Below are 16,361 nucleotides of genomic sequence, written 5' to 3'. Positions count from 1 at the left end.
TTTATATGCATATGAATGTTTGTATAATTATATAATAAAATAATCGAAAATATTAATAAATTAAAAATGGTAAAACACTAAACAAATATATAAAATAATACATACAGGTAATACCACAAAAAACTGGAATCATCAAACAGCAGAGAAAACAGGCAGATTTACTAATCAAAATCAGTGTTTATTTTGTAATTCACATTATATATATGAGCAAACAGAGAAACACAGGAGGAAAAAAAAAAGAGATAAAAGTTAGATGAAAGAGAATGAGAGGGCTTTCAGTCCCTGCTAATAACACTAAAACAGCCTTGCTTGTCCTGCGATCCAGATTCAGCGGTGACTGAAGAAGCCCTGCGGATGATTGTACTTGAAGGGCTTCAGACGACTGGGACCCCTAAGAGAAAGAATTGAGATTTCACATGAACACCATATATTTGTATCCACCAGAAAACACGGAAATTATTCACAATATTCATTTACATTTAGTAACTAAAACAGACGCTTTTATCCAAAGCGATTTACAGGACAATGGAAGCAATAAAACACAACAAAAGAGCAATAATATGCAGGTGTTTACATTAGACTAACTGAGATTATATAAAATTAATAGAGATTGTAAGTATTGGAGGGTCAAGTCAACAAACAGATAAAATAGAATTAGAATAGAGAGTGCTAGAGTTAAGATGGTCACGTCAACAAATAAATGAAACAGAATTAGAATAGAGAGTGCTAAAGTTAAGAGAGTCAAATAAAGATGGAAGATGTTTTTTGAAGATATTAATAATCTTGGTTAAATACAACTCAAAGTTATCATGATATCCAAATGTAAAGCTTATTTCTAGAAACAAGCATTGCTTAATGTGCAAAATGTATCAGTGCATATCATATAAAATGGCTATATTTTGTTTAAATAAGACTCATTATGTTATTTACAGTTAAGTTTCACTCAAAAATACACCACATTAAAGTAATAAAATGGGATACATTGTTACTTCCAGCAAACAATCATCTTGATTCGTTCCTCTGTGTATCTGCAGCAGGTCTAGTGTGTTACCTGGCAGTACGCAAGCACATCTTCTCTCTGGGAAACTCCTTTGGTCCTTCAGAGCCGTCACACACTTGACTCTCCGTCTCCAGATACACATCCAGACACACACACAAGCGCTGGATCTGATTGGTCAGGAGCTGGAGACCCGGACGTGGACCCTGCAGCTCGGCCCGGAACACGTTGACCTCGCTCTCCATCGCCTGATCACGAGACAAACACATCGTTTAGAAAACGATTTCACACTGAATTCCTGAGCAGCTCTGCACACGCTGCTGCGGGTGAGGCTCTTACCCGCAGGTTATCCTCAGTGCGCCCGCTGCGCTCTCCTTTCCAGTGCAGAGAGAGAGAGAAGAGGGGCATGACCTCTGGGTAACGTGGGTTCACCACCACAGCAGCCAACAGCCGAGCTGAGAGAGAACCACAGTAAACAAAAACTTATTTTGGATGCAATTAATCATTTGACAGCACTAATTTGAATAAACATTATTACGTTTTACTTTAAGTTGTAATAATTTGATGTGCTTTTGTCATTTTTATTTATTTTTTAATGTTTTATTCATCTTACATTTTTATTTCAGCTGTAGCTTTAGTAATTTTAGTGCTTCAACTCAAAAATATTTTATTTTATTTACATTTATTTTATTTTCATTTAGTTAACAGTGTTAATTTAATACAATAAATATATTAAATCTCAAAATCATGAGAAAATCGAATCTTTACATGTCGGTCAGATGGTCTCTTCCTCTCTAAGTGCGTGATTTTAGGCCACAATAAGCTAAAAATTCAACGTGAAGATGTCTACAGTGAAGAGTCTGACACAAGAGCACAATTCCCACCTGTTCCTCTCTCCACAACCGCCATGAAGAACAGATCCGTCTCACACACCAGACCAGCCTTCAACACATGCTGCACGAAGCCCAGCTCCTGATCAACAAGAACCAGAGTCTGAGCCACTGATTTTCACTCAAGAAACCAAATTTGCACTCGGCTTGCCCACGATGTCAATGTGAGATGCTAAACATCCCCTGATTTGAAAGATTATTTCCAGACTAAAGGAAACGTACAGTGAATTCTTGGTAGCTCATCATGGTCCAGCACGTGAGACCGGAAACCACTTTAGCAGGAAACAGATTCTGGCACTCGCTGGAGACGGGAATGATGCTGTGCTCTGGAACAGAACAAACCCACTGCATTGTTAACAAAAAAAAAAAGACAGCAGCATTCAATAGCATCATGGTTCAATTATTATATTTATTAACGCTGCATTTATTTGACAGAAGATAAAAACTGTAATAATGTGACATATTATAGAACTGCTTTCTATTTTTATATATTTAAAAAATGTAATTTATTCCTGTGATCGAAGCTGTATTTTCCTCCAGTCTTCAGCGTCACATGATCCTTTAGAAATCTGCTGCTCTAGAAACCTCTCATTATTATCCATGAAAAGAGTTTTGCTGCCTCATATTTTTATGTAGGGTACATATATAATAATGCACATTTATTGATGAAATACACATCTTCTGAATTTATCCTTAGGATATTTTGCTTTAAATATGGATTGTTGAATTTGTTGACATTGGCCAGTAAACAACCACCAGGCAAACACCCAGAATTCCTCTGGTTCCGCATGACAAACAAATACACAGAAACCTCAGTAACTGCACACGGTGAACATCTGACCGTCTCATACCCAGCGAGCTGAACTGTTTGTGTAGGGCCAGTCGGGCCTGCAGTCTTCCTCGCAGCAGCTTCATGGTCCTCTCCATGTGACTGGCGCTCAGAGCGCTGCCGCTCAGCTCCGACTGAAACAAACACACTCCATGATGCTACAATACTGCCCGCTTTCCACTCATGTCAATAATAAAGCTAATTTCAGACGACTTTTATATTTAAATATCTAGGGATCTATACAATGAGTAACACTTTATTCATCTTTCAACAGATCTCCATTACTTTCTGATTCATTAAGCTTAGCTAGAAATAAGTTTGACGCCTGATCACACTGAAACAAAGTGCTTTCTCAGTATTTTTGTCTTGATTTCCAGTACAAATGTCTAAAGACTCTTAAATCAAGATGTGTTATGAAGCAAAATGACATTCTGTTGAAGAATTTGATCAAAATTACGCTTACGATTCAAATAAAAAATATCTGCAAATGAACTTAATTTTAAGAAAACAAGCTTTCATACCCCACAGACAGGTATTTGTTCTTGCTTTAAACATAAAACAAGATTTCATATCTTTATTTTATAAGTTACTCTGCATCTCGATTTAAGGATGCTTAAATATTTGTAATAGAAAACAAAATTGAGGAAGATATGATATTTGCAGTGCAAACAACATTTAATGCCACAACTTGAATTAAGATGTTCTGCTTCAATGTAAGACATTTTTAAGCTTAATATAATTTCTAAAGCAACACACACCTGTGCACCATTAGATGAGAACTGCAGGCCACCCAGTTTCTGCACCCAAACATACGGATGTCCGAGATCTGACACATAATCTGCAAATGTAGTGATTCTGGACAGAAATGTACATTTTATTTTAGACTTATTTTAAATTACCTTTTTTCTTCACACATTCATAGTAGTATAATTTAAAACAATCACAATACCAACACATTTTTAAAGAAAAAAATTATAATTTTAAAAATAGTTTAATAATTATCATTTACAATTATTTCATATTTTTCAATTGTATTAAAAAGCTATATATATATATATATATATATATATATATATATGTATCATATAATAGGGCTGTCAAAATTCAATTCAAAATTAAAAAACATTTTCCTCTTAAATGCATAATTTCAGTTAGGGTGAAGGAAAGCTTTTGGTTTCTCTCCAGATGCCACAAGAGGGCGCATCGAGCAAAATATTACTAATGCATGTTTATTCAAAGCATAAGATAACATGACTGTCTGTAAAAAATAATGCATGATGTTTAAATTAATGTTTATAAACCAATTATATTGAATTATGCTGCTTAAACAACTATAAACAAAACAGCATCATGTATGTTTGCATAGTTCAATACAAAGGGCGGAAAGCCAATCACACAGAGTACATTTTTCATTTAAAACCACAAGTTGCAGAGGTATGGAAAAAAAGTCTTTAGATATGTTTTTTGAAAACTTATATTAATTTTACATGGCTTTCTAAACATGCAGCTCTCTTGTGAGAGACGCAAGTGCAACAGTGATAGATGTCCATCGAGAAAATACGCAAAATATGTGTTCGGTATGAACGCATTGGTTTCAGTTTTGACGCGAACAAGATCTCCACATTGATGTTCTCTTTTTTCAGCAATATTGTGAATGAACAACGCAACAGCGCTGCATCTAGTGGCTTCAACTGGATAGGCTGACGAAAACATTAAAATGCAACAACACTCATCATCTCATCTCGTGTGCCACTGATAAGGCAGCCTCCTTAACGCACACCTAAATTTCCGATGCAACTTTTTGGCTTTCGAATATGGATTTTTTAAAATTCTAATATAAATTATTTTTTGACAGCCCTAGTATATACATTCTATATAATGCAAATCTAGTAAAAAAAATTATTATATAAGCACTAAATTGGTCACCTAATATCATTTAGTTAATTTCTTCTTTTATGCCAGTATTACTCAATCTCTAGTGATATTAATACTAATAAATTAGAGACGTTGGCCTTACCCGACTTTATCAAACTGGTAGCGGTTGACAGGGTTGGGTGTCTCTTTGCCGTGATCAGATGCATAGAGACAGTTCAGCAGACTCTCCGAGTTCAGCAGCTCTCTGTGTCAGACACATAAATGGTGTTAGACAACAAACAACCGCGCTCACTGTGTAAGTCGAAGTAGGTTTATTTTGGTGCTGCTGTACTGACCCAGCACTGACTGCTCCAGACAGATCCACAGCGGTGGAAACTTTGGTCTTCACAGTCAGAATGTTGAGATTCATGAGATAATAGAAAAACAGATGCAGGATGCTGCCATCTGGAGAAAGATCGTACAATTAGTACGGTTAAAAATGAATAACTACAGTAAAACTTAAGCTAATTAAAGCAGCAAATCAGCATATTAGACTGATTACTGGAGGATCATGTGACACTAAAGACTGGAGTAATGATGCTGAAAATACAGCTGTGCATCACAGAAATAAATTACATTTTTAAAATATATTCAAATTAGTGCTCAACCACAATTAATCGCATCCAAAATAAAAGTTTTTGTTTACAAAATGTGTGTGTACTGTGTATTTATTATGTATATATAAATACACAAACATGCATGTATACATTTAAGAAATATGTTATGTTTGTATCTTAAATATATTTATAGTATAAATTATAGTCATAAAAAAAATGAAAACGTAAATATTTTCAAAATATATACTGTATGTGAGTGTATTTATACAGAGTACACATTTATGTAAACAAAAACCTTTATTTTGGATGCGATTAATCGTTTGACAGCATTAACTAAAAAAAAATTTCAGACACCTTTACACTTAAGGTCCACGCAGAGCGAGAGAGGGTGGCGTCTCAGCATCTCTTTACGCTTGTCCTCCAACTGAACGCCGACAGTCGCTCGCCGGCGCTTCTGCACAGAAAGAGATCGAAAATGAGTGTATCAGCACACAGACTACAAGATAATGAACTGGAGGAGAAGATAAAAGAGTCGGACCGTGTTCTGTTGCTCTTCTTCAGCGTCTGAATCACTTTCATCATCTGAGACAAAAACACATGAAGTATAAGACCCCATTGATCACACACACCTTTATCTCCTAAAGCAGAAAACAGAGGTACCTTGCGAGTCCTCCGGCCGTCTGGAGAGAGCTTTGGCCTCATCCACGTCTCCGCTGATGTTCACAGACAGGGTTTTGTCTGAAACGCATAATTGCATGATCTCATAAACCAGGATTGATCAGAAACGCAAGGTCTTACAGGCGCAGCTGAGAGTCTTACCACAAGCCTGTCCGTATGCAGCTGCCTGGACCATCAGCACGTACAGAGCCGGCGGCAGGTGACGGGCGACCTCTGCCTGCTTCTGCATTTGCTCGAACGGCATCGACAGATACTCCTGCACTGGGATAGACGCCTATGAGGAAGAGAGGGAAAAATCCAGTTACTTTCAACAGCAATAATATTTCAATGTTTTTATTCAAATGAACGCAGCCCTGGTGAGAATTGGAACTTTCAAAAACATTTTAAAATCCTAAACTTTACAAACTTTTTACTGGTATTGTATATATGCCGAACTAGGTTTTCACCTGCATGATATTATGCAGTCCAGGTTGAAGGCTGCTGAGATATTCTCTCTTCTGCTCAATGGCTTTCTGGATCTTCTCCTTTTTAGCCAGAGACATCTTGTACTGCTCCGCCAGCCTGCATCATGGGACAACATCATCTTATCAACTGGTCAGGAGTTAGAGGTATTAGAGCTTTATGGAGGGTGGGGTGTGTTACCTCTTCCTCTGCTCCAGTTCCCAGTCCAGGCGGGCGAGCGTGAGCTGGTGCTGGTCATCACGAGTGACATGAGGCCGTGAAATCTCAGACGGAGCCTCCTGGAAAAACTCCTCTTCACTGACCAACTCGATCTCCTCATGCTGAGACCTGAAACAAAGATCAATAATAATGCAATAGTATTCTAGCAGATTAAATATCTTAAAGTTAGTTGCTTTTTTATTAATCAATTAATTAATTAATGGGTGGATAAATACATTTTTACTGTGTTTTTTTTATTTCAATAAATGATTAAATGCATTAGTTAATAAATAATTGGATACTACCCAAATATTAAATATTTTTAATGCTGAGCATGATTAGAAAAATATTTATACACTCTAGAAATGTTTATTTCGATGTCATTGCAAGGCTTGGAAATGCACTGTAAAACTCACTTGAACTCGAGACATTTGCTGATCTCTTTCTGCAGGTGCATGACCTCATACAACAGATTCTGCAGCTGCAAATGAAGAACATCCACTCGCTGCTTCGCCTGCGGACAGAGGATTATAGTTTTTTTTTTTTTTTAAGTATGTTAAAAAGAAATCTGGACACAAATTCAAATAAAGCACTAGGCATTGCATGTATCCAAGGCACGGAATACAAATGTGCATATGCAGAATTGTCAGGTGTTGTTATTGTCAACTAGGAAGACTAAACATTTTCTAATTGTTTTAATTTAATTGTTAACTGAAATAAAGCTGAAATAAAAATCTAATTGTAAATGAAAAACTTTTTAAAAAGTTAGCGTTGAAGTATTGAAATTACATCAGCTAACTGAAATAAAAAGTACAAAAATAAAATATTTAAAAAACGAATAAAAATGACAAAAGTGTCAAATTACAAAAACTAAATATGCATTATAACCTGATTTTCTAATAAACTAAAATAACTAGAATTTCTAGAATTCTAGAAGATGAAAAAAAAAATGCAAGAAGAATTGTAGCATACTATTGCTTTATGTAGTATTTTAACAAGCGTGCATTTTTGAGTGTGAAGTACACTACTGTTCCATTTAGAACGTGTGTGTTTACCTCATGTGTCTGATCTCTGCCCTTCTTCAGCCGCATGTGCGCCAGGCGGTTGAGTTTCTTCAGAGTGATGAAATGAATGCTGCACTGTCGGTGTCTCTCCTCAATCTCTACACACTGATGCATAACGCAAATGTCAGCGTCATTCATTCATTCATTCACTTACTTACTTCCAGTTTTTGACACATGGTAAAAGTGAAACTCACTCCGACTTTGGCACCACCAGATTTCAGCTCCTGTATTTCTGCCATCAGTTTGGCCAGATCGGCACACGTGTCTTTATACAGCATGTAGTCCTGCTGCGGGTCCCTGTCCTCCAGCTCCACCTCCTCATTATACACACGGACATCCTGAGGAACACACACACACGATGAGCGACTAGACAACACACACACACACAACCCTGCCTAACAGCTGTCAGCTAGCAACCCAAGAACAATACTTTCTAATGGGATGAGACTACAAAACTGTGAGATGTGACCCTCCTCACCCAAAAGTGCAACAGAAAAGGTGTGGACAGCTGAACAGGAAATCCATAATCCATCCATGTATTGATTTATGATTTAATGGGATCCAAAATTATTTTAATTTACGTTAAATTACACAGCTCACTGGAATAATTGAATGTGATTTGGCAATCACAGCGAATATTTTATAACAATTATTATTATTTGTATATTTTATATAAATGAATGAATGTTATATATTTTAAAACACTTGAAATAATTATGATTTTTGCCATTGTTATTAATAATAATAATAATATTAATTGTTATTATTTGTTATAATTACACTAAACATGTTGACTTTTCACCATTTTGAATTTTATATTTATATATTATTGATACAAAGCAATATTACAAGTTAAAATTGTTTATTACTTATTATATTATTATTGTTAATTACTATATGTTACATAAATCAGTATTGCATATTTAAAATAAGTATTTTTGTTGTAATGATGCTAAACTATATACATATAATGACAATTATGCAATACATAAATCAATAGTTACAATTATTTATTACATTTATATGGTGGCTGGATGGCTAAAATGTGTTAACACACAGAGTTCAGAAATACTTTTCTGATTATTATTCTTTTTAAGTTTCAAGCAGAATATCATTTTTATATTCTACACTATCCCTTGCAATTTGTAAGTAAATTGGCTAAATTACGATTTTTATTCATATTGCTCGCTTGATACGTGTTCATTTTGGACCCTTCAGCTGTCAGAGAGAAAGAAAGAGAGAGAGAGAGAGAGAGAGAGAGATCTCACAGGAACCTGATTCTTTGTTGTAATCAGCTTCCTCTGTCCAATAAGACGAGGTCCGGCTGGATGCGTGACCTACAGTACACATGCCACATGAGTCTCACATCCACATATCTGCTCACTGAAACTCATCTGAACACAACTCATGAAAGACAGACATCTGAAGCCTGAATGAGTGGAAGATGCTGGATGGTACCTCCACCTGCCTCAACCTGACCTTCCTGAACTCGACCTGTGACCTGACTGACCTCAGCTGCACACGGACATCAATTATTAGAAGAAAAGAATGACTGAGGGTTAATGGATGGCTCTGTTACAGTCACATCACACACAAGCGGTTTATCTCCTCGGCGTGTTTCGGATCAGAGCTGCTCACCTGATCTCCTTCTGCTCGACCTCGCTTGGTCTCTGGAGTTCCTGCTTCATTTCGGATGAACTTCGGCTTTCTCTTCTTCACAGCGTCGGAGGACATGACTGAAATATTAAAGATCTCAGAATGATCATAAATCAAATCAGACGCCCGGATTAAAAATTATATTGCGTCAGAACACTTTTGTCTATATGGATTTATTTCATTGTATTTTTAACAGTCTCTAGTCTCCTCCAAACAGAAACTTTTCTCTCCTCTGAAAAAAAAAAGCTGTTACATATTACTCATATTATAATTTAAATTGCTCATTACTTAACACACAGTTAAGTAATATAACACATGATAGGTAAAAATTGATAGCCTGAATGCACTGTAAGTCGCTTTGGGTAAAAGCGTCTGCTAAATGCATACATTTAATTTAAATTTAATATATAAATTAGCTTTTTTTTTTACTAGATTACCTATAAATAATATATATTTTATTATTATTTAAATAATAATAAAATAATATAATTTAAAGCTAAATTTAAAAAAACGATCAAAAATGTCAAAAACTTTTTTAATGAAAATATAGAAATTAAAAGGTAATTCATATTATTAATAGCATACAAGCATATAAACAATGCTAAAATAACAGTGATTTTCCTTGAGTAAGAAGACAAATGTGTTTTAAATATCAAACAGACTGTACGTTTCTAAATTAAATATTAGTTTGGTAACGTAACGTTAAACTGTGCTATCAGGTTAGCTTCTCGTAACTGGAGCTTGATTTAAACACACGATAATCATCATGCTGGGTTTAAATAAGACGCACCGATAAACATGAAAGCATAAAATCTCACCTTTTAACAGCTTATATACAATTTAGGAATCTGAATATGAATTTAATCATTAGAAAGTCTCATTCAAACAGCAGGCGTGAGCACAGCAGAGTGCAGGAAGAAACAACAGACAGCACTTCCGCTTTCCGCTTTACACAATAAAATATCTCTCAAGACGACATGAAGGTTCGAGCGAAAATATCAATACTTTATAAAAAATATATTTTTATACACATTTTACATGCAATTTAATTTAAACAGCCAATTTGAATTTCATACAGTTATATTTTATTAATGCTTGGCTATTGTTTTTTTTCATTCTGTATAACAATCTCATACAAATGTATAACAAACACATACAGCGTTTAATACTTTTTCAGTTGTTTTAAAATTACACTGCTTAAGATATGTTGCGCAAAACACAGAGTTCTGATTTGATAAAAATCTAACATTTTAGATTGTGACGTGTGCGTCTTCGCCACTGGACTTTTATTTTGGAATTAAAGCTTTCTGTGAGGAAGTTACTTGTGTCGCAATGTTTACATGACAAACTACACTTCATCCTGAACAGTAACACGTCTCTACGCGCTAATTAAATGAACGTAATAAAAGGTAAGTAATGGGGTACACTTTATAATACGATCAAGGCATGAATTAGACTGAACTGTTCATGCTTTATGGAGTTTAGAAAGCGTATCAAAGATATTCTGACATACTATTAAGTTACTGTATACAGTATGCAGCACGGTAAGCACATTTTTTTCAGCGTACATGAAGAACCCATACAGAACTGGATGCAATCTACAGACTATATGTTAAAATGTATACACACAAAATGGGACCGTAATCCTATAATGCAAAGCACTCGATTTTACCCTACATTTACAGCAATTATCCTGAATGCTTAGTCAAACACCTAAACGTTAAAACATTTTTACAAAACAAATGTAAATGTGGGGGGTGGGGGACTAAACATTTATCACCAAGATATTAACCAAACAAACATTCAGCGCTATTACTGTACATAATGTAGCTTATTCTACTTTTTTAAAACAATCCTAGGCACTGTAAAATTGAATTATACCTCACTTTTTTACATAAGATTTGCTGAACATTCCCATTTCTGGAAGAGCTAGTCTTATAAGTATTAAGGTAGTATACCATTCTAAATATAGGCATTGCATATCTCTCAGGTGGTGTCTTCACTCCTGGTGCATTATGGGTCAGTGGAGGCCCGTGTCTAAGCTGAGAGATCAGGTATCTCGACACCCTCCTGTGGTTGTGTTCTTCCTCAGTCTGCTGATCCTCTCCATAACTTTCGTCTGCATTGGACTGTACTCTCAGAATCACGACATCAAGGATCCTGACATAAGTGTAGTGAGTATGATGATCACTGTATGATCACTATAGTTCTTGGATTTTGCCGTTATTTATAGACTCACTCATATACTTGTTTTCCAGGACTGGAACCAGGTTCTGGGGTCTATCGCTGGATTTAAGTTCTGCACACATCTGAATGACACAGACGCACCGCTGGAGGAAGACTCTCCGCGGATGGTGGAGCATTCAGATAGGACAAATATTTCCACAGACAGCGCTCATGTTTCCTTACTGGTGCCGCTGGTGTTTACAGGGGACGTCCCAGATAATACTGCCATTAGTGCCACTGTGTTGGGCAGCCAGCTGGGCATGAAAGGTTTGTGCACGAGACTCTTATTTTAGGATTATTTATTATCACAGTTTATTATTATTATTTTGACTTGGCCTTTATTTTTATATTTTCAGTTTTCATAAAACATTTTTATAAGTATATTATTTATAACTATATAAATATTACTAATTTGGTTTAATTCATTTTAATTGTAATTTTAGGTTTTATTTATTACCAGTTATTAATTTTTGTGCTTCTAGTTTCATTCCTAATTTCATTTATTTTTCATATATTTTTATTTTTCATAGTATTTAGTGAATTTGCTTCAATGGAAACTTGTTTCAGTTATTTACTAAGGCAAGATTCTTATGTAATATTTCTAATATATATATATATATATATATATATATATATATATAGATGCAAAAGCCTCTAAGAGCCATCTGAAAATTTCTTGTAAAATGATAATTTTTCTTAGGCTCCTATGTTTATGTTCAGTTATTTCACTTTAAAAAAAAACCCTATTCATTGCCTTGAATGTTAAAATATGATAAAAAATATAACTTTAGAAGAAAATATCAGACAGCACATTGAGGCTTTTTCATCTGAACTTTTCACATACACACACACACACACACACACATATATATATATATATATATATATATATATATACAGTACAGACCAAAAGTTTGGAAACATTACTATTTTTAATGTTTTTGAAAGAAGTTTCTTCTGCTCATCAAGCCTGCATTTATTTGATCAAAAATACAGAAAAAAATTTATATTGTGATATACTATTACAATTTAAAATAATTGTTTTTAAATGTATTAAACTTTAAATTATCATTTATTTCTGTGATGCAAAGCTGAATTTTTAGTATCATTATCACATGATCCTTTAGAAATCATTCTAATATGATGATTCATTATCAAAGTTGGAAACAGTTCTGCTGCTTAATATTTTTTCAGAACATGTGATACTTTTTAGGATACTTTGATTAATAAAAAGTAAAACAATAAAAATAAAAAAAGCTATGTTTTTAAAATATATTTTGTAATAACAATATACACTACTGGTCAGTAATTTGGGGTCAGTAATTATTATTATTTTTTTTTTAATAAAATCAATACTTTTATTCAGCAAGGATGTGTTAAATTGATTAAAAAGTGATAGTAAAGAAAATATATTATTAGAATATACATTATTAGAATTATTTTTTTTTGTTATATAAATGCAGTTCTTTTTAACCTTTTATTGATCAAATATCTTAGACAGCAGAACTGTTTCCAACACTCATAATAAATCAGAATATTAGAATGATTTCTAAAGGATCATGTGATAGACTGATGTTACATGTGACACTGAAGGCTGGAGTAATGATGCTGAAAATTCAGCTTTGCATCACAGGAATAAATTATTTTTTTAAAGTATATTCAAATAGAAAACTATTATTTTAAGTTGTAATAATATTTCACAATATTACTGTTTTCTTCTGTATTTTTGATCAAATAAATGCAGGCTTGATGAGCAGAAGAAACTTCTTTCATAAATATTAAAATAGTAATGTTTCCAAACTTTTGGTCTGTACTGTATATATATCTGTATATATACACACACACACACAAACATCAATATATCACATATATCAAACTTTCAGAAATATGTTCTGGTCAAGCTCAGGCAAATTAATTATAACCTGATTATAACTAATTATAAGCATGGCAGTGCAGTTCACATTTATTCACTTTATTTATGATAAAGTAATTTTTTTCTTTAAATGTGACCGTGTAATATATTATATGTGATGTAGAGGAGAAATGAAAATGTATTGAACAGCAGGAATTTAGTACTTTTGGCCAGTGTCCTGATATTGCTTTCTACTAACGCCAACATAATCCGTCACAGGGGCTGCAGCGAAAGCATCCGTCAATATAACTTTGCTCCTGCACACTGATGTTACCGACAGTCCAACTCCTGCTGGGACGCAGAGCAGTCGACCCCTGACCTGTCTTCACTTCACAGCCCTGACCCATGTTCTCCCTCAAACGCCGTGAGAAGCTTATACTGTACATACACAACCCATTTTTGAGTGACTTGAACATCCTGCAAGCTAATTCACTTGATATTTCAGGTCACCTCCAGAATGCCCAGTCACAGAGAACGAAGACAAGCGCACTTCTCCTGTCAGGGCTGTTGCTGTAGAAGCACACAAGCACAATTCTCCACACTGCTTCAGTCTGAAGTTCACACCAGATCCACGCCTGACAGTCCTGCTCACGAAGGTAGAAACACGCAAAGCATTTATTAACATAGACTCAGCTACATAGTTCATTATTGAACCCATAAAGAGCAGGGATGTGTAAAACCATGAATAATTGGGAATCAGATTCTAAATATCTTTTTGTGGAGCTCAAGACACATTTATTCATATAGCGATTTATACACTACACTCTTAAAAATAAAACTGTTTCGTTGGAATTAATGGTTCCATGAGGAGCCAATTTAAAAAAATAAAGATTCCAAATATAAGTCAACAGTTTTGGAAAGAACATATTTATTTATTTTTCAAAGTGTGATGAACATTTTAAACTATTTGTGGAATAGAAAGGTCCCCTGGGTGTTCAATGTTATTCATAGAACCACAGAAACCAGTAAAGAACCTTTAATTAAGAATGCGGAATCTTTTAATTTCTCAAAAGGATTTTAAATCATTAAAATGTTCTTCACACTAAGAAAAATTGAGAACCCAAAAAATGGTTCTTCTATGGCATAACCCTCTGAAACCTGTATTTCAAAGAGTGTAGAGCTGGTGTCAAAGCAGCCTCACATTAAAAAAAATGGGAAAATAACACTGTTAATGTTGTAAAATGTATTTAATAACTATGTAAAAAATTCAGTTTCTCTACAGTGATAGTGACACTATTTAGATCAATTAAGTTCAATAAGTGTCAACTGTGAACCATCATCGTATGAGCAACATGTGGCTAACCTCTCTCTCTTCTGTATTGCTCGACTAGGATGAAAAAGCCTTGTGCAGGTATCACCTGTTGCTGGTTAGTGTTGCGCTGCTGGTTATCTGTGTCCTCATGAGTCTCTGTGGAACTTTTTCTTCACATTCGCCACGTTCTTACCAGGGAAATGACCTTCAAAAGGTAGCACTATGGATTTGACCTGTAGAGCTTACCAATGTACTCTGATTTATTAAAGAGTTCTTTAATATTTAGTATATAACACTCCATTTGATTTGCATTTTTTCTTTGGGAATGCATGCAAGTTTGTGTATATTGGCATGTTTTGAGTTTTACTATACAGTTTGTTTTAAACCCATTTAAACAATTGAAATAATTCATAGGAATCGCTGATGATCCAATGAGAAAAATCTGCAGAACCACCACATTTGAGAGTGAACTGGAACTACATAACATCAGGACGCTTGAAGACATCTGCTAATGAAAGAAATTAGCTTTTGGGTATTCAACAGTAATTTTCCATTCCTAACATGTTTGTCTGGTGCATCTAAAAAAAATGCAACCAGTTATGCAGGCTGCATGCAATTTACTCAGAATAGATCTAAATGACTTTATTTCACATTTGGTTGCATCACTGCACAATCATAACAAATCCTGAGATTGGTGGTTATAATATAACTATACTACAAGAGTAAGTTAGATGATTGAAAGCCTTATCTTAATGTCACATGAATTCATATCTTGAATATGAATTATCAGATTTAAATACATTCATTGCACATCGTTTGTTAATTTTTCTGAAAACAAAATGCATTAAAATATTCCACTGTGAGAATGAGAGCAATTTAAAGGTGTCTGGACATTATTCAGTGCTGGTGTGTTCACTTTTCTGGTCTTTTAATTCACATACAAAAACTCCACACAAAACACACTTACCTTTTGACAATAATTCAAAAAAAAAAACTTTATTACAACAGCTAATCATCAGCCAGGAATCAGTGGATAGATCTTGAAGTAAACAAAGCGAATTCAAATAAAAACAGAATAAATATCATCTTGAATCCTTTCAGGCTAACAATTTACCCAAGTATGAAATGTATGGCATTGGTCTTGTGAGTTTAAGTTAATAAAATATTAATTTCTTTTGAATAAGCCTATTAAATGTTTAAAATGACACTTTAAATGTTATAGTTACCCATTTTATTCTTCGAAACAATTTTAAGAGAGTTATATTACTCAATAATCCCCCCCCCAATATTCCATCAACAACACATTCTTCAAACCCCTCCCCCAGAGAAACATCAGCCAATCAGAACATGTAAAAAGTAGCCATTGTTTTCCTATTGGCTAAAAAGTGCGGGCCGCTACCCAACACATTTTTTCTTTACGCCTCTAGAGTATAATCACACTCAAACAGGTGTGATTTCTCACCGATTTCAGTTGTAGTATAAAAACATTACAACACTTCGAAATCAGTGAATGACATCTGTTTGAAGAGATCCAACAGCTTTTAGGTCCAGAAGAGACGGCAGACATTTTGTCCCCTTCGTCCATTACATACAACTTCCATCGTTAACAGTCACTTTTATCAGAAACGCTTACAGACTACAGCTTAAACCACACAACTATATGAAACGTTACTAGAAAATCGATTTATCTGTCAAAACGCCACCTAATGGTTTCCTATTACATAAA

At 34.4% G+C, this 16,361-nt stretch overlaps 2 protein-coding genes across 7 annotated transcripts; one reads left to right on the top strand and one right to left on the bottom strand.

Annotated features, from left to right (window-relative positions):
- Nucleotides 1-157: 157 nt before the first annotated feature.
- thoc5 (THO complex 5) lies at nt 158-13,837 on the bottom strand. Of its 6 annotated transcripts, none has more exons than XM_059535666.1 (22): nt 10,064-10,222; nt 9,228-9,325; nt 9,048-9,104; nt 8,864-8,926; nt 7,784-7,927; nt 7,581-7,694; nt 6,942-7,039; nt 6,508-6,654; nt 6,312-6,426; nt 6,007-6,139; nt 5,848-5,925; nt 5,726-5,769; nt 5,542-5,641; nt 4,927-5,035; nt 4,734-4,835; nt 3,475-3,571; nt 2,739-2,850; nt 2,110-2,213; nt 1,882-1,969; nt 1,337-1,452; nt 1,052-1,245; nt 158-391 (listed from the first exon to the last, which is right to left on the bottom strand). In XM_059535666.1, the coding sequence occupies exons 2-22, from the start codon at nt 9,321-9,323 to the stop codon at nt 328-330; spliced, it is 2,175 nt and encodes a 724-aa protein (XP_059391649.1). In that variant the 5' UTR covers nt 9,324-9,325; nt 10,064-10,222; the 3' UTR covers nt 158-327. The 6 variants fall into 6 exon arrangements, with proteins under 6 accessions (XP_059391649.1, XP_059391650.1, XP_059391653.1 ...); XM_059535667.1 differs by having other exon boundaries at nt 9,054-9,104; XM_059535670.1 differs by lacking the exons at nt 9,048-9,104; nt 10,064-10,222 and adding an exon at nt 13,817-13,833.
- On the top strand, nt 10,520-15,506 carry zgc:158398 (uncharacterized protein LOC568894 homolog). The gene is made up of 7 exons (XM_059535676.1): nt 10,520-10,654; nt 11,236-11,419; nt 11,504-11,738; nt 13,603-13,747; nt 13,829-13,979; nt 14,715-14,849; nt 15,050-15,506. The coding sequence occupies exons 2-7, from the start codon at nt 11,261-11,263 to the stop codon at nt 15,068-15,070; spliced, it is 846 nt and encodes a 281-aa protein (XP_059391659.1). The 5' UTR covers nt 10,520-10,654; nt 11,236-11,260; the 3' UTR covers nt 15,071-15,506.
- The last annotated feature ends 855 nt before the right edge of the window (nt 15,507-16,361 follow it).

This window comes from Carassius carassius, chromosome 43, assembly GCF_963082965.1.
Source record: "Carassius carassius chromosome 43, fCarCar2.1, whole genome shotgun sequence".
NCBI lineage: Eukaryota > Metazoa > Chordata > Actinopteri > Cypriniformes > Cyprinidae > Carassius > Carassius carassius.
The sequence above is the reverse complement of the archived record's forward strand: the minus strand, read 5'-3'. Positions and strand labels throughout refer to the sequence as shown.